Source organism: Bidens hawaiensis, unplaced genomic scaffold (genome assembly GCF_021521415.1).
Source record: "Bidens hawaiensis isolate Kalapana, Puna unplaced genomic scaffold, B.hawaiensis_p1.1 tig00002414_1, whole genome shotgun sequence".
Lineage (NCBI taxonomy): Eukaryota > Viridiplantae > Streptophyta > Magnoliopsida > Asterales > Asteraceae > Bidens > Bidens hawaiensis.
In genome coordinates, this window is record NW_027491131.1 from 1,977,293 (window position 1) to 1,996,483 (window position 19,191).

The following is a 19,191-nucleotide window of genomic DNA, read 5'->3' on the forward strand; positions in this document are numbered from 1 at the left end:
AAGTAGCAAACCACAGGGACGAAAATGGCCATTATTTTCTTTAATAATGAAACCTACATGATCATATAAACTTAAAGGAAGTTTTATGTAATTTTCTCTATAACATATTAAATTTTATATCATAACTAATTGTTATTTATAATATAATATGAAGAAAAAAAATAAAAAAACTTACAAAAATGTCGAAAAATTAACATTAAAATTATTATAAACTAAACTTTATAACAAAAGCATTAAATATGTAAAAACAATAACAATAAAACAAAATTAAATACGTTTATTTGTCCTTATTGTTTGAGCATTTTACATCATTCATGGAAAAAGGTAAATTTTCATCATGTTCTTCGCTAAACTTCATTTTTGTAATCATTATCATTTTCTATACATACTATATTTACTTTGTTAGACCATGGTGTATGGTTTTCACATGCGTAACTGAAAATCGCTACGTAAATGCAACACCATTTCCACAAAGAACCATATATAGAGATGTGATATCATTTTTCTCTGTGTGGAAACTGGCATGTCATGTTTATCTTTTAAATAAACTTTTATATTTTAACAAATTGTAAATAAAATATAAAAGCATGCATAATAATAATAATAACAAGAAATGCAATAATACTTAAAAAAACACTTAAACATAAAATAAAAAAGTTAAAAAAGTACTAGACTTAAAAAAGTACTTGAGCGTTCGAGTAAAATGTGACAGTATTTCCACCCAAATTCACGTTAAGATAGTAGTCGTTCGAATTTTCCAAACTCTTTTAAGTCTCCACATAAAACCTTGACACCCATCTCAACCTCTCTCAACACCTTGATACCGCTTGACTTAGGTTACTCAACTAAAATGTCATTTTTTTTTGAACGACCAACTAAGTAACGCCGGGTACTCCGTACGCGGCTCTCATTGGCTAAAGGTAGCCCGAGCCGGCCACAAGTCCGGACGGATGGAGCCTCTAACGGTCCACCTATTGAGGGATTCCCCGGATAAAACCCGACCCCCACGCCCGTCGAACGGCATTACAGCGAGGAGCCGGTAAAACCGGGTGAGATCAAGACTCGAACCCTGACAAGCCAAGATCATCCCTCATATATCCCATATAAATTGATGATAATGAGATTTGAACCCCCTAATTCTTACTAGTAAAATAAGTTCTTTACCATTTAGTCACATTCAATTTATTCGACTAAAATTCAATACATATCAAAAGATTCTTTATATTCACGTGACTAAAATCATATACACCTCTAAAAAAAATTCAAAATTTATTATTATCAAATCACCCCTATATTCAATGCAACAAGTTTTCTTGACTCTTGAAACAATCCAAAAAACAATAAAAAAATTAAAAACTCACATAAATCCACAACCACTAAAAACATAAAAGCACACATTAACAAATGGAACATGGGCCCCACCTAAATAGTCATCCAAAACAGGCCACAAAAACTTGTGGCTGAAACACAACAAATTGTCTTCCACATGTCAAGTTCCAAAAGTGGGAAAAAAAAGACACTGTCTTCCTTTACAAAACCCTATTAACACACACATAATAACACATTCATCACTTAACACATCATAACATAAGTTAATAATAATCTAGTAACATTATTAAAGTAATAATGTCAGATACAAGAGACAAGATTTTGGGGAAGACAATACAAGCAGCAGATGATCAGCAAAGGAAGTATTCCAAGGGTGTTAAGGTAATTTATATAGTTTTGGGTTGAACCCATTTGCAAATGGGTCGGGTTTAGTAAGACCCATAATTTAGTTTTGGGTAATGGGTTGTGATTTGTGTTTGTGAGAGAAGAGTTTTGATTTTTTTTGGAAAACTTTGGTTATGAGTTTGTTTGGGTTTGAGTTGTATTGTGTCAAAATTGGTTTTTACAAAGATTTTTGGTTGAATTATTTTGGGAATTTATGGGGAAGTGTAAATGAGCTAAACCTGAGAGTCGGAGCTCTATTCGTGAGTCATTTTTTCAAGCTCGAGGGTACGGTTGTTTATAATTAATTATTAATTATTTTTCATTTACATTTTAAGTTATTATTATATATTTTTTGAGAAAACCTAAGCTTGGCTCAAGCTCGTGTTCAGTGCTTAAATGAGCCAAAGCTTGGCTTGAGCTAGACTATGCTTTGACACTATCACATTAATACCTAAAAGTATAAAAGAGTTCAAACTTAAATATACACTAGTTATTTGAGATTTATTTGAGGGTCGGGCTCAGTAACTAAATTTTATTTGAGGCTTGGGCTCAGCTTAGGCTCAATACGGCTTGGGTCGTTTCGAGCTTTTTATTGATCCGATCTTTAGTAGTAGCTCCCTAACGGCTTGGGTCGTTTCGAGCTTTTTATTGACCATTGGCATTAATTCAACCCGAATCAACCTATTCGTAACTAAATTAGTTGAAATTACAATCTTTAATAGAAGAATTTTTGCAATGTTTTAGGCCTTTCGATACGAAGGTGATGAAACGGATTTTGGCAAGAGTGTGTTGGCCAATTTGAGAGCGAACCCTGCGGCCATGTCAAGATCAATGAAGTTCCATGAGACATCATAATTATGAACATTGAACAAGATTCAATAATGAAGTGTTCTTTGACATAATTATCAATCAAGATGGTTTTTTTTTTAATTTAACTTTTAATTTGGCAACTTTTGATGTAGATGAGTATGTAAAATAAACAGTTGAACAACATGGGAAGGAGAGATAGGTTCTTGAATTTATCAAGATTAAGTGCTAATGGTGATGAGAAAGTGAGATTGTGAACCAATAATTTGTTCATAATCTTTTACTAATTGTTATTGATGTATTTGGCTTGATCTTGTTTTTCTATGCATATGTTGCATTTTTATGAAATCATGAAATTATTTTCAAGAATTCCCCTAGTGTTAGTTAATCTTATATAATCATTGTGACGCAACGGAAGCACAAATGTGTAAGAGAAATTTTTTTGTTAAGTGATGAGCTCCCCTTGATGTCACCCCGCTTATGACGGGTTTGTGTAATTTAGTTTGATGTAGATTTGGTGTAATAGCCTAATAATTGGATATGTATGGTATCATCTAGTCGTTCAAAAGAAAAAAAGTCTGTCAAAATAAATTTATGAGAAATTTAGTTTATACAACCCTATTTTAAATTTTAAAAAACTATTCAACTCGCTAAAAAAAGTGTTTAATAACTCGCATTAAAGATTCATGGTTTTATAATAAGAAGGAAATAGATTGAATTACAAAAATTGTGGGAAATCATTGGACTCGATATGATGAAATTTAGATCCGTCAATTTGACATAGGTGGTGTGTCACATGATCTAGTTTATCAAGACGTTTTCGTTCAATTTTTTGGGGCTCGTAGCTTTTTACGTAATTAAATTGTGCCTTTTAAGTTGCGTTTCTATGTGTGACAAAAGATAATTACGCGAATGTTTAGTGAAATGTGTGAAGTGAATGGGGGAATCAAGCCATCTTTCTATCAACATATTAGTAAGTGAAATGTAAGCATGTGTGGTTGATAGTTAAATAAACAGTCTTCAACACACTAATTAGTTGGGACTTGAACCTTTTAAAAAGTGTAATGTAAATCTATCTTCACAATTATATTAAGTAACTTAATTTATTATTAAAAAAACATTAAAATAAATAGAAAGAAAATAGGCTGATCAACCCTAGCCAAGTTGACCATTTTTTATATATATTTTTTTATTGTTATGAAAATGGATTCTTTTGCATCATTGTGAAAATATGAATGAAAAAAGAATTCTAATATCAAGGTTCTGGACGTCTGGTGACTCTGGTCACATGATTTTCTAATGCGGGCTAATATCATCAATCAAGAAGCCCATTTTATGGTTTCATTATAATCGAGCTCATTTTGTAATTGAGAAAAAAATTACTGGGCTTGAACTTATTAAAGAATAAGCCCATCACAAATAAACATATGTTTTGAATAATTTGAAAAGCATCCTACAATAGAGGTGCACAAATCGGGTTTTTTAAATACCCGGTTTCGGGTATGAAACCGGGTTCCGATATGATCGAGTATTGGAAAATCGGGTATTGGCAATCCCGGCCAGGGTCCGGGTCCGGGTATTGTCTCTAAAAACCAAACTCTAATCGGGTTTGGGTCGGGTATGGAGCTGGGTATTCTAAACCAGGTATTTGAATATCTTATTTCCGGGTATTGAAATACCCTATTGTCGGGGTTTTTTGGGCTTTTTTCCGAGTATTTTCAGTTATAGATTGGATTTTTTAAGAGGTTGCACTTTTTATGGATATTTTCAGGTATTTTCCAAGTATTTTAAGGTAATTTTGGATATAGATCGGTATTTGAAAAACCTGGTTTTGGGCATTGGAGAAACTCGGCTCCGGGTATGGAACCGGTTCTGGTTTTCAGGTATTACCGGGTATAAATTGGGTCATGTTCCGGGTACGGATTTTGGTACTGAAATGCATGTCCTATCCGTACCCTACGGGTAGGGTCGGGTACGGATTCGGACATTAAAACCCGGGTATCAAAAAACCGGTTCTGGATAAAAAAAACCGGTTCAAGTTTTTTTTTCAGGTTTGGTTCCGGGTTCATATCCTTTTTGCACCTCTATCCTACATATCACATTTTTAATTTTTAAATTTTTTTTTATTTTATCTTCACAAAAGGTTTTCCATCAATGCATTTTAGTTATCTTCGTTCAATAGTACATTGACCTCTCATATCAATTGTAACATGAATAATCTATGTTTACTTTTGTCATAAAACTACACATTAACGCCATTCACTTGGCGTATAAAGAGGGTTGGATCTTACAAGGATATGTGTAAGTGTTATGTCACGCCGATAAAAAGTTATTAAGAGTTGTTTAGTATATGATTCTTGTTTTCTATTTGTTTATATACGTATCTAATAGTGAAATAACAATGCTTATTCAAATAGAAACATGATCAAATACATTTTATTCTTAACATGAAAATAGTGAGAACCGATTTGCTGTTATTATTGAGTTTATTTTTATAAGTGTTTGCTGTTATTTTTTTGTTCGTATTTGCTAATTTTCTATTATGAGACGTTATAAGTATTTGCTTATTTATATTTTGTTGTTATTATTAGATTTTTTCTTTTGCTGATATAAGTATTTGCTTGTATTTGCTGTTATTATTTTGTTCTTGATTTTGATTCTTTTGTTGTAATTTTTAGGTTTTTTTCTTTGTTATTATAAATATTTGTTTAAGTAAATTGGTATTGTAGTTGCTATTGTTTCTTATGTTCTCGTTTTTTTATAAATTGATATTATTTCCTACGTTCTCATGTTAAGACTAAAATGCATATGAACCTTTCCCTATTCAAATATATTTAAAAAGTGACGTGAGTAGAAATATAGAGTGTTTAAAGGATGTCCATTTAACAATTCTTTACAACTTTTGACCATTTTAAATTTGTATGATTGTTTTTTCAAATGTGTATATATTTGTTTATTTTCTCAAGTTATGATATGATCCATAGCGTACTTCTTAAACATCGGATCTATTTATCATTATCCTATATTAGAAAGCGTTACTTTTTAAACACAATAAAGTTTGATAATGCTATTTAGTATTGTCTATGTATAAAAAATAAAACTGTTACTAAACAGATTACACCATAGATTCACCAATGGACCAGTTGAATACATAAAATTGCACAAAAGTTATTCCGGTCGGGTAAGTACAAAATTATATATAAAATCTACACAACTTTTATAACCATGCTCACCCTTTTATTTTTTAGTCATAATCAAATTTTTATACTAATAAAAAAAATACTCATTAATTAAATGTATGTAACTACATATCACCTACCCAAAACGCCTAAAATACATAAAATTGCACAAAAGTGATTCGAGTGAGTCCAAAAATTATATTTAAAAAACCACATAACTTTTAGTATCATGGTTACCTGTTTTTTTTTTTGTCATAAATATTTAATGATAAAAAATATGATCTTTAATTAAATGGTGTGTAACTACATATCAACTACCTAAAAGGCCTAAACCTAGAACTATGCAATTATATTATTTTTTTAAACTTATGATATATGGTTGGAAAATGAGATTTGGTCAAAGATTCTTCTTATTTCTAGGATTTGAGGCATTCCACTATTCCCAAAGTGCCCTTTACTTGCTGCATAACTGAATTTGTTGACCATGTTTCACTAATGTCTAGGTGGTCTTCATATGACAAGACCAGGTTGTCTAATTGAAAGTTGAAACACATTTGAACAAACAAGTATACAACCATTCCAATTGAAAGGTGAAGCCAAACATTGCCCAATATGTGGTTAAATGGAATACATTTAGCACAACTTTAAATATGAATTGAGGCTAAATGTACACTTAATTAGTTGGACACACCCCCCCGCCATGAGTAAAAGTAGATATATTTAAAGTAACTAGTTTGTTTGCGGAACTACATTTAGTAAAAAGAACAGTAGAAGCAATATTCTTAACAAATCCCTTGAATAATGTATCTTTTAACTTTCTTTATCTAAGTTGGTCGATTACGTTGTTGGTCAGTTGTATCGACAAAGTTGATGTTGTTGGACTGTAATTATAATTTTATTTTATATTGTTTTTCTTAAATCGCTTACTATTTCAACCTTCACGTGTTGCAAAAAAATTTATTTATCACGTTATTTAGTTTATTTTTTAAAAGCTTGACTAGGGTTTTGGTCATGTGATAAAAATATTTTAACTTATAGTTAAATAGTATTTTGATTTTAATCAAATATTCTTTTATTTTAAAAAAGAAACTTAAACAATTTTTTTGACAACTAAAATTTCATTTTACATTACACTTGCAAGTATCTAAACCACCAGATCAAAAATTTTAATTTTTAACTGATAGGGTATAAAGATTTACAGTTATTCTTGTAAATAAATTCTATTGAACTCGAGGCAACAACGATACAAGTTAAGCCACGAGTCACTTAATACGTTTTTTATTATAAGATTTAGTAGAAACAGAAGTACCAAATTGAAGAGGTAGGTCCCAGCAGAGCACAGTTGGACCCGCAAGACTCACCTTGAACAGGGAAGTCTGCGCAATGACCAACTGCTCCAGCAGGACCCACCTTGCTCAAAGAACCTTACGCGCAGTACGCCAGCTGTACCCGCAGGGAAAGCCTCCCAATGGTGAAGTACCCCGCCTGTTCCCGCAGCTGCGGATACAAGCCATCAGGGAAGGCTACCCGCACTAACAGCAGGCTACACGCACAAGGCATTAGCTACTTCAGTAGTCACATGAAGGAATGAGCAAGGCGGGAATACTCCCGCCTAAATGAGCCAGTCCGTATGCTTCTGGAAGGTCTTTCGTACTATACCTACTAAGGTATGGGCGGAACAGACAATTTGACCAGAGCAGCCCATGAACCAATCACAGGGTGACAGCTCACCGACAACAATACGAGGAGGAGCACCCTCTAGTACTGTTTGTCACTATTAGCCGCTGCCTACTCACCAACCCTTACGACGGGACATGCGCAGCCTACAGTTGGTGGAACAGTGCGTAGCCGGCAGTAAAGGAACAGTATACAGCCGACCTTTACTGTTGGCCGTAGCCTATCCACCAACCAGCATGGTCTGTGCGTAGTCCACTGTTGGTAGAACAGGAATACTATTCAGCCGGCTGTACCTTCTAGGAAACCTACCTTCGGCTATAAATACTCCAACACCTTGGAATGGTAAGGACATTATCTAATATCTCAATCTTATCTAGCAATCTCTTAATATACACTTATATTCAGAGCAATCTAGTCTGATTCTCACGCCGGAGGGTGGTCACAAGGAGGAACCCCCCTTCTCAGTGACGAGCTTACGGTGTCTGTTTTGCAGGTCTCCTGAAGAACAACCTTCTCTGCTAGACCTCATCCTCGTGAAAAACATTACTTAACCCCCAGATTATCTATAATCTGCCCAGGGTTCACTTAGTGTTTCTTCACAAATTATAAAAAAAAAAGATCATGAGAACTCAATAAGGGATTTCTCTATGATCCAACAAACAAAGTAGCTTATGTTTTTATTATTTATAAGCAATCAATTTCAACTCGACTAACTTAGAGATAAAAAGCACTTGGAAGTACTACTTTTATTTATTTGATATTTATTACAAGTTAAAGCAATAGAAACACCCAAAAAAAAACATACAATAATAGTTCCATTAATGTAGTACAACACACATTATATTTTCAATTAAAAAACACACCAAACAACCTTAAGATAGGGTAGTCACCTTACATTAATATAAAAACCCTAAACTTACAACTTACACACCTCATTCATAAATTTAAAAACATTTCAAACAAAGACACCACAATATCATAACCTAATCCCAAATGCACAACACCAAGGATAAAAAAGTCAATTCCTCTTCTGGCGGGTGTAAATTACCACCACTGCCCTCAACACAAAAACCCAACCTTAAAAACTAGGGTACCGTTTTTAATAATAGAGTATCCTAAAAAAACAAAATGACTAAAAGGCCCTTAGAAATTAAGCCCATAGCCATTGTAGTACCTATTGTAGTTGCTAAAAAAGTTACAATAGTAAATACTAGGTGACCACTAAACCTACTACCCATTAAGGGTAAAAATGTCTTTTTAATGAAATTGGGCACCTGCGAATGTCTGCCCAAAAGACCAACCCGCGGGAACAACATTGTTGGACACGACAGTTTTGCCATCACTTGTAGTGACCATAAAAGATAGCGATTGTCCGTTCAAATAAGTGTTGGATTGCCAATTTTGCCCCCAATTTCTTGACATTTGTTGCCATCCGGTCTTTGACCCTTTGATTGCAACCGAATGCACGTCACCCGCACCACCCACATTTGTAATTAACACCAAATTGAAGTAGGAATGACCGTTAATTTGAAACCGAATTCCACCCCTTCTCAAACACGGTACTCTAAAAAATACCAAAAAAATAAAATTAGTAAAACAAGTTAATTATTAAAATGTAACAATTCTTACAAAAAGATTAAAATATACAAGTACCAAAAAATTCTAAAGTACCAAAATACCCTTGTAAAAAAATGTTTCTAAAAGTACAAAAATTTTCTTGTGAAATAAATGCTTCTAAAAGTACAAAAATACCCTTGTTCGAGGAGGGTATTTTGGGAAATATCTCTATTTTTCTACTAAAGTTGGATCTAAAATGTATATAAAAAGACTAAAATATACAAGTACCAAAACATTCTAAAGTACCAAAATACCCTTGTAAAATAAATGTTTCTAAAGGTACAAAATTTCTCTTGTGAAAGTATAAAAATACCCTTGTTCGAGGGTATTTTGGGAAATATCTCTATTTTTCTACTAATGTTGGATCTAGCTTTGTACTTGACTAATTGATACTGTTTTTGTACTAACATGGTATAACTAAATTATTATTATGCTTCTACATTACTACATATACTAAAATACCTAGAAAGACAAAAAATTGTAAAGTTACTAAAACACTTATAAAAACAAAAACTAAGAAAATGATCAAAATACTCTTGGTTGGTAGGGGTATTTTAGGAAATCACTACCTTCTATAAGCAACAGGCACAATTCCAGCTTTGTACTGAGCAATATGTTGAAACACAGGTTGAGAAAGATCAAAGTGTTGAAGAGGAGGGTTACACCAACCACCATTGTTGTTAGGTAAGGCATTGTTTGGTGGACAAAAGTTGGTGGCAGTAACCTTAATAGATCCGGGCAAACACCATTTGTTGTCATTCACACACTTGATCTCAAAGCAGGACCCACAGCTCAACCCATTGTTGAACAGAGCAGTACTTAATGCTGCTGTGTTTGTACCATAGCCTTGGCTGTACAAATTACCATAACCACATGCACCACCTGTTAAATTAATAACAAACTTTCTGTCAATTAAAAAAAAAGTAACAATTGTATACATTGTGACTTTGTGAGTTATAAATGTAAATAAAAAATTAACAACTATTGTATAATTATAATCTTTGGATATAACATAATATATAAATTTAGTTATTTATATTATCTTTTTGTATATTATAATAACTATATAAAAATCTAATAACAATTACAATTAAAATATAAGTAAATTTTCAAACTTGAGCTCAGGAGAGTGAATTAGCCAAGCGGAGCCAAGCCCGAGTTTAGCTCATAAGTAAATTTTCAAGGTCAAACTCAGCTCACACTCAGCTCGTTTAATATATATTATTTTATATTTAATTAGAATTATTTTTATATTTATATTTATAAATTTTTGATATAACATAATGTGCCTTATTTAACTATTTTCATCATCTTTTTATATTTATATTTTATATTGTATATATTATAATAGTTATTTTAATACATAAAATATAAAAAGGTAATAAAAATAGCTAAATGATATATATTATGTTAAATAAAAAAAAACATAAGTATAAGTAGAAAATAAAAACAAATGTACTTACATATAAATTACTTTATAATACAATAAAGTAGCAGAGTCTAAACCAAGCTAGAGTTTGAAAATTAGTTACGAGCTAAACTCAGGCTTGGCTAAGCTTAACTCCTTAACAATTTATTAATAATAAATAACAATCTTTAAAATTAATATTAAGAAAACCATACCCATTGTGCCAGCAGCATCACCACCACCGTAAAAGGTGGCATGGGCATTGACCCAACCACCGTCACCGTTGACCACCGTGACAATTGAGAGTAAACCCATAAAGAAAAACATTAAAGTAGTTAAAGAAGCCATGAATGTGTGTGTGTGTGAGTGAATGAATGAATGTGAAGATGGTGGTGAAGAAAACTTGTAGAATATGTTGCATATAAATAGAGGTGGTTTTGAGAGTGTTAACGCAAAAGGGCAAAAAGGGTATTTGTGGTGGACCACTTTGGAAAATATTCAAAATGTTGTAGCGGGCCGTCTTTATAATATTTTGTAATAGTCTAAATATAAAATGAAAGCCCACTTGAGTTGTGAAACCTCTAAAAATTCATTTTCAATCATATGTTTTTATTTTGATGGTTTTTTCATAACGCTGAGTTTCTTTTTTGATGTTATTCCTGAAAGAGCCAAGCCTAAGCCTGGAACGTCAAATCGGTATATACAGTTGACATGCCGTTTTAAGAAATTTCACTCGAGTATTTGAGTGGTTCCAAACATGGTTAAAAAAAGTTTGAAACAAATAATTATATAAATATCTGTACCTACAACTTTTTGGTGATTAATAAAATTATTATGTAATTAGTTAAGTTTTTTCAGTCGACTCTCCATGCTATAAGGTTTTGGCTGGTATTCTCGAAATAAATTTAATAACATTTTATAAATACATATATTCTTGATTTTGGTTATGAATTTCAAAATTCAACTATGCATGAGATTAATTTAATTTGTTAGTTTTGTCAATGCTATATTTTTTATTAAAATTATTCATTGTTGAAGAAACACTAATCGGGCCCGGGCAGATTACGGACAATCTGAGGGTTAAATAGATGTTTCCCACGAGGGGTTAGACCCGGCAAAGATGGTTCTTCTGATAACCTGTAAAACAGACACCGTAAGCTCGTCACTAAGAAGGGGGGGGGGGGTTCCTCCTTGTGACCACCCTCCGGCATGAGAATCAGACTAGATTGCTCTTTAATATAAATGTATATTAAGAGATTGCTAGAGCAGATATCAGGTATAAAATGTAAGATACCAGAGAAGATGAGATGATCATACCATTTGGGGTATTTATAGCCGAAGGTAGGTTTCCAAGAGGGTATAGCCGGCTGAATAATATTCCTGTTCTACCAACTGTGGCCTACGCACGTGCCATGCTGGTAGTTGGTGGGTAGGCAGCGGCTGACAGTGACCACGCCTGCTGTGTACTATTCCTTTTCCACCAACTGCCGGCTGTGCACGTGGTATGACAGGAGTTGGTGAGTAGGCAGCGGCTAATAGTGACATACAGTACAAGAGCATGCTGCTCGCCATACTGTTGTCAATGAGCTGTCGTATCTCTGGTCAGATCTTTTGCCCATACCTCGTCAGGTACAGTACAAAAGATCTTCCCGTATCGTACGGACTGGCTTATTTGGGCGGGAGTATTCCCCCTCCCGCCTTTGTGCGGGATTGTTCCCGGCTTTGCTCATTCCTTCAGGTGACAACTGAATTATTGAGAGCTAAGTGCCTTGTGCGTGTAGCCTTGCTGCGCGGGTGGCCTTCCCTGATGGCTTGTATCCGCAGCTGCGGGAAAAGGCGGAGTACTTCACCATTGGGAGGCATTTCCTGCGGGAACAGCTTGCGTACTGCGCGTAAGGACGTCACGTCTCTGAGCATGGTGGGTCCTGCGGATCCAGTTGGTTTCTGCGCAGACGTCTCTCTTCAAGGTGAGTCCTGCGGGTCCAACTGGACTCTGCTGGGACCTACCTCTTCAAGTCCCCCCAGTCCAATGTTCTTCTCATGAATGTTTAATAAAGTGAGGTGAACTTTTGGACTTAAGCAAAGGGTTTTGAAAAGGGTTTAGTTTTAAGGTTTTCCCTGGGGATTCTTCCCGCGAAAGTCCTTATGTCACTTGCAGAAATTCCCGACTTTCCTGCTTGATTTTTGGGTATGATGCGGGTAGGTCTGTAACCTCCTCGCAAGTCAGGAGCGTTGAGTCCCACTTGTGTGGATTCTCCATGAGGTTTTGGTAGTTTTGAACATAGTGATCAATTATGTTAAAACCACCAATTCCATCTTGGAGCTTCAAACAATGTAGTTCTCGACGTTCCCGCTATGCGGGGATGTTATTCCCGTTTCCGCAAGCATTGCCCAGAAGATCCTTCTTGGTTTCAATTCCCTGCGGAGCGCTAGGTATGTGAAGGGTTTTGCCTTAACACTGTACCCGCACTCGTCTTACGGTTACTTTACTTCCAAGGTATTCCTGGCGTCAATTCCCTGCGGGTGCTAAGTATGTGAAGGGTTTTGCCTTGACACTGTACCCGCACCCGTCTTATAGTTACTTGGTTGCCGAGGTATTCTTGGCTTCAATTCCCTGCAGGTGCTAAGTATGTGAAGGGTTTTGCCTTAACACTGTACCCGCACCTGTCTTACAGTTACTTGGTTGCCAAGGTAAGGGGTATTTTCCCGCTTACTTTTAAATCTTTTTGAATTTTTTGAAATTCGAAGAGTTGGTGAAAGGATAAGAACAGTCCAAACTGCTGAAACGTCGTGCGACGGTTTCTTCTGACTGTGTCAGGACGTGCAGGAAGTTATGGTGACGTGACAGTACCTGGTCATTCCAGAGGCTTTTTCAGGCGCGTGGGCGCGATTTTTCGGGCGCGTGGCCGCGAAATTAATGGCACGCGTCCTTTCAACAGCTGTTGCCAGCTTGTTTTTTGCCACGTGTCATAGTTTCATTGCACCTTCGATTTCTCTCTCTTCCGCATTAAATTCATCGCATTAATTGCGATTAGTATATAAAGGGGGAGAGGGTTCTTTGTAATCCACACTTTCACTTTTCTCTTCATCTTCAAAACGATTTCCGGCGAATACCTACCTTTTCAGTCGAGCATTCTCTTGAAATCGTTCTCTTTCATACCTGCAAGATGTCTTCTCACGATCTTGAGGCTACAGCCCAGGAGGCTGGGGTGTACGCCGATGACAAGAGTACTGCTGGTGAGTGCCAGTGTGCTCTGCCTGTCGATCTATATCAGTACATCGTCAGGAAGTTCATGCTCGAGTCTCTCGAGCCTGAGTTTCCTGAACCTCATCAAACGGTGTATGATGCCCCCAGAGGCAAGATCGGGGTATATGCTGCATTCTTTGTCTATGGGAATCTTAGGTTCCCTTTGACAAAGTTTGTGTACCGTGTCATTGAGAGGCACGGTGTACACCTGACCGAGGTGCACCCGATGGCGATCGCGAAGATTCGCCACTTCGAGTGGGTGTGCCGGATTCTGGGCATTGAGCCCTTCGTCGACCGCCTGATGACCTTCTACTCCTGGAGGTGCATCCAGGGGTGGTATACTCTGATAACCCGGATCAAGGGTTTGAAGATTTGCGCAACCGAGCGCAGTCTTCGTTCATGGAAGCGGGAGTTCTTTTTTTATCTCCGCTCGCGCCATCCCCCTTGCCATGAAGTTCAAGAATGGGCAAGCACTCCCCAGCCTTCACGCCTCCAACTACCAGGAGGCGGAATGGTTTTCAAAGATATCCCGAGTCCAATCTCCGGTTTACCGCTTTGCGGAGTCCGGGATGGTGATGCTCGAGATGAGCCGGGTGTGGAAGGATGCGGAGGCGTAAAAGATCCCGATCGTCCTCGAATACGGTTTGAACTCTGTTCCTTACGGTATGCTCTGTTTACTTTGTTTATATAGGTTTGTCTTCTAACTGTTTTCTTTTATTTCAGAGGGGAACGACTTGCAGTCGCTCCTGTATCCGCGGGAGGCTGATGGTCCCGCCCGGATGGGTACTCGTGCTCTAGATGAGAACGAGTTGCCCATCCTTGAACAGACGGCGGATCGGTTCGTGGAGGTCTACCCGCCAGGCCACGAGATCCTGAGCGCCAGGCGGCCCGGTAAGGCGTTATTCAACCCTCGACCCCTCAATGCTGAAACCTCTGCTGGAATTCCTCTAATCTTATGTTCTGATGAGGAATCCGCAGATGGTCCTCCGTTGGTGCGGAAGAAGAAGGCTGCCGGCGGGAAGGGGAAGGCGAAGGTGGCCTCCACTGCCGATCCGGTGCCTCGGTCTGATTCAGAGACCAAGAGCGAAGAGGTGGCGGGGAACCCCGGTGGTGATAAGACCACTGCTCCGGAGGCTGCGACGATTGTCACCTCCGGAGAGCCCAGGATGACAACGGTGAGCGGCGTGAAGAGGCCGGCTCCATCGGGTTCATCCCCGTCTGTCCGCACTTTTAGGCTCAAGAGAACCCGTAAGTACAAACTTTATTTTTAACTTCATAGCTTCCCTCATTAATACTTATCTTCTTTGTGCAGGCGTGGATGCTACCGCATTCCAGGGTGGAGCGGGGAGGAGTACCTCCCCGCCCATGACGGTAGGCTTGGTCAGCCTACCTGAGGCGACGACCCAGGCGGCTGCGCCTGCTTCCGCTGGTTCAGTTGCTCACTCCATTGAGCCAACTGTTCCAGCTGTGATGACATCACCGCCGGCTGTCAGTGCCATTTTTACCGCATCTTTCACTGAGCCGGTGGTTACTTTTTCTGCGGACTCCGCAGCGGCGACCACGGTTGTGAGTTCACCTACGGTGAGTTCACCTCCGTTGGTTTCTACTACCGCGGCGGCCTTCACCATGCCTCCTCCGTCATCGGCAACGACGGCCGATCCTTCAGGTATGCATGGGGCTTCTCGCCAACCTCTGCCTCCTTCCCATCTACCTGACCTCTTGGACGGATTTCCCTTGGGTTCAGGTGATGGGTTTGGCGGCTATCGGCCTGTTGTTGACCCTACAGGTGCGTAGGGTTCTTTTGGCCTTTTTTTTTATATATCATCTTTTCCTAACTGCTTTTTGTTTTTTGCAGGGTCGGATTCCAATGAAGTGTATGTTCCACGATGGAACATCCACCGAGGAACAACCCTTCGCACACCTGTGGAGTGCGTGGAGTGGGCTCGTCATGCAGCTCCCAGTGGTGCGTTGGGGGAAGCCATGGCTAGCTACCAGGAGGGTAGGCTAACCAATGAGCTTCGGGTTCTCCTGGCCCGGATGCAGCCGCGCGTCGAGCTGCTTTGTCGTGAAAACGACAAGTTAAAAGTAGCTCGCATTCAAGAAGTAGCTCAGGCGCGGGCTGTCCGGGAGGAGAATAGGAGGCTCTCCGAGGCTGCTGCGGAGAAAGAGAAGGCGTTCAAGGCCCTTGAAGTTGAAGTTCAGGCCCGTCTCGAGGCCCGTTTCAAGGCTGCCCAAGCTGTTAACGAACAGCTTCGGCTGGCTAAGGAAACTGCTAGGAACGCAACTGAAAGGGCCACCAAGGCTGAAGCTGTTGCTGAGCCTCTAAGCCTCGAGAATGAGGAACTTAAAGCTAAATTAGAGGCGCTCCAACAGGCTCATGATGCCTTGGCGATGGAGGACGCGAAGAAGCTCCAAGAGATCCTGGACCAGAGGGGCGTGCTTGACCACACTGAGCGGAAGCTAAAGGGCGTTGAAGAGGCTGCTGCAAAGGAAGTGTTGCTTACCAACCTCAATAAAAGTGAAGCCGAACGCGCCTGTAACCAAGCTCAAGCCGCCCTCCAAGAAGCTCTGGTTGCCAAGGAATGGCTTCTTCGAGAAGCGTTGTCTCAGGTAAGCTTTTCATGTCTTTACGCTTTTCTTTGTAAATAGAAAAGGTTTTGATACTTGTATTTTTTTCTTTTTGTAGGTTGTGCATCGGGTCTTCACGGAGACGTCTTATGACGATGCTATGAGCGCAGCCCTCAACGCTTCTCATGAGGATGGGGAAAAGGCCGGCTTCCTGCTTGGTCCAGGGTTCGTTGAGAAAGGCATCCCGCCTTCCAACTTCCCTTTATTTGATGTGGATACTGAAGCTGTATACGACCAAGCAGTGAATCAGTATGCCGCCTTCCCGCATCCGGTGGTGGAGAAGGTAAACGAAGTTGCCACTGCTGATGATGGGCTAGCTATCCTTAAAGCTTTCCTTGAACCGCCACACTCTGCGGATGGTGCGGGTCCAAGTGGTAGTGGTCCTGAGGATTGATCTTGAAGATCCCTTTCCACCATTAGAGTAGATTTTTGTTTTTGTATAGCTTCTTTTGTATGCGGGTATGTACCCAGCAATCTTTGTAATAATTGAATTTCGATGGAATAAAGATTGTTTGCCAATCCTTTGCCTTGTTTATTTCACGCATATTCTGATTTAACTTAGCAATTTCTTTAGTACTTAGATAATTTAACTTTTCAACGTGGTAGATAATAAGTTAAAGTTTTGCGTCCTCTTTCATGATTGCGCGGATAAGACCGTCACTTGCACTTAGTAGGATGGCCAAACTTTACCTATATCTGACCTGCGTGGAAGTTTTCCTCATCTTTTCCTTTGAAATTTTCTAAGTGTTTAGAATAAGTTAACCTTTGAACGTGGTAGATAATAGGTTGAAGTTTTGCTTCCTCGTTCGTGATTGTGCGGGTAAGACCGTCACTTGCACTTAGTAGGATGGCTAAACTTTGCCTTTATCTGGCCTGCGTGGAGGTTTTCCTCATCCTTTTAGAAATTTTCTAAAGTATTTTGAATAAGTTAACCGTTCGACGCGCGGTTGTCAATAGGTTCGGTTTCCTCTCATGATTTGTGCGGTTAGGACCGGCACTTTCATTTAGTTGGATGACCAAAGTTTACCTATGACTGACCTGCGTGAAGGTTTACCTTTGGGTTTATGCGGGTTTTGCCGCCTTCCCCACGCAACGACTTTCTACATAATTATGCGGTACCGGCATCAGTGTTGAATAAATTAACCGTTCGACGCGCGGTTGTTAATAGGCTAAGTGTTCAGTTTCCTCTATCATGATTCGTGCGGATAGACCGGCACTTTCATTTAGTGGGATGACTGAACTTTACCCTTAACTGACCTGCGTGAAGGTTTGCCGTTTTTTGGGTTTATGCGGGTTTTGCCGCCTTCCCCACGCAACGACTTCTTTCACACTTATGTATGCGGTGAAGACCGGCATATCCGTGTGGAAAGTTCATAAGCATAAATGTAAAATCATCAGCGTCGATGTTCTAAGGAGAATCATTTCCATTAGAAGTGGCTCTGGGCCTTTTCTTTACAAATTTGGAATTGATCTACATGCAAACTGTGTAATTGAGCTCCCTTCCATGTTGTTGGGATGGGAGTGCCATCGAGCCGATATGCACCTGGTTCGGGATCTCGTTGTTTACGCAGTATATAGTCTCCAACATTGAAGCTGCAATTTTATTCGTGTTTTCCCCAACTGGGGTTCTACACGCATCAGCCTGCTCAACGTTCATTGCGCCACGAGGTGCGCGAGCGTCCCATCTCTGACAAATGCTTCGACCATGTCCTTTACATCTGTGCATTCTTCAGTGTTGTGGCCTTTTGTCCTGTGAAAGTCACAGTATTTGCTCCGATCAGCATTGTGACGATGTCGGATTATTGGAGCCTTTGGCCATGGGAGCTCCTCAGTGGCGAATATCTCGGTGACGCTTTTGGTGAGTGGCGTCCATCTGGAGTTCTGGTTCGACTGTACGTTATCCCTTCCGCCTAACCGATGTTGCAAGCCGGATGAGGTGTCAAAGTTTACCCTTGACTGCCAAATGCCTAGCTTCCGCTTTTTGTTTAGTCGGGCGGTGAGGACGTTGTCTTATCTTGTTTTCTGGGTGTAGAGGTTTGTGCTCTGGGGGAGATCTCTACCCAGTTGCTTCTCCGTTTCCGCAAAGCGTTTAGCTGCTGTCATGATGGCATCCCAATTGGATGGCATGCCATCTTTACCCGTTAAGGTGCGGATGAGCTCTGGGTCGTTTGCGCCCTGGATGAAAGCAGCGCGAACAAGATCTTCGCTAATATTACCCAGACTTAGCTTCTTTGAGTTGAAGCGAGTGATGAAGTCTGGCAAAGATTCATCTTCCTCTCGAATGCATTTGAGGATTGTCCATTGCTCTTCGGTATACTTTCTTTGTTGGCTGAAGTGTTGGCTAAATTTTTGCTGGAAGTCTTCCCAATCGTAGATGTGGTGGACCGGTAGACGATCGAACCACGCTCTAGCTGCCCCAACAAGCGTCATTTGGAACATGTAACACCACGTAGGTTCCGTCCAACTACTGACGGTTGCCCCCGCTATGAACCTGTTCAAATGATCGTCTGGATCAGATATACCATCGTAAGTGCCGATGTTGGACATCTGTTTGGCACTTTTCGGGACGATTGCTTCCGCAATGTCCCTTGCAAATTTGGACGTTCCCGCCTTTGCAGCAGTTGGTGTGAATGTTTTGGAGAAGTCACGTGGGTTTCCACCTACATTTTTTGGTTTGAAGGTTTCTCCAAAACGCCTTCTCGGTTGGGAGTCCGTTTCCTTACGCTTCCCTTTCTCCCTATGACGAGGGTTTGCGTCACTATCGGATTCCTCCGAATCATCGTCTAAGTATTCTTCGAATTCCTCAGGCTGTTGGAGTGAACGTAAGCGTTCATCCAACTCAGCTTGGAATTCTTTTTGACGTGCTTCCGCCCACGCTTTGACTTCATCGAGTGTTTGGCGGGGGAGCCTCGTTC

The 19,191-nt window shown here is 39.2% G+C and overlaps 1 protein-coding gene across 1 annotated transcript; it reads right to left on the bottom strand.

Annotated features, from left to right (window-relative positions):
- Positions 1–8,319: 8,319 nt before the first annotated feature.
- LOC143619195 (expansin-A1-like) lies at positions 8,320–10,764 on the bottom strand. Its single transcript, XM_077091191.1, has 3 exons — positions 10,617–10,764; positions 9,563–9,875; positions 8,320–8,940 (listed from the first exon to the last, which is right to left on the bottom strand). The coding sequence occupies exons 1-3, from the start codon at positions 10,747–10,749 to the stop codon at positions 8,634–8,636; spliced, it is 753 nt and encodes a 250-aa protein (XP_076947306.1). The 5' UTR covers positions 10,750–10,764; the 3' UTR covers positions 8,320–8,633.
- Between the last annotated feature and the right edge of the window lie 8,427 nt (positions 10,765–19,191).

Coding starts and splice junctions, on each gene's coding strand:
- LOC143619195 (XM_077091191.1), bottom strand. CDS start 10,749: ATGGCTTCTTTAACTACTTTAATGTTTTTCTTTATGGGTTTACTCTCA. Junction 9,876..10,616: donor TGATGCTGCTGGCACAATGG/GTATGGTTTTCT, acceptor TTAATTTAACAG/GTGGTGCATGTGGTTATGGT. Junction 8,941..9,562: donor GTGCCTGTTGCTTATAGAAG/GTAGTGATTTCC, acceptor GGTATTTTTTAG/AGTACCGTGTTTGAGAAGGG.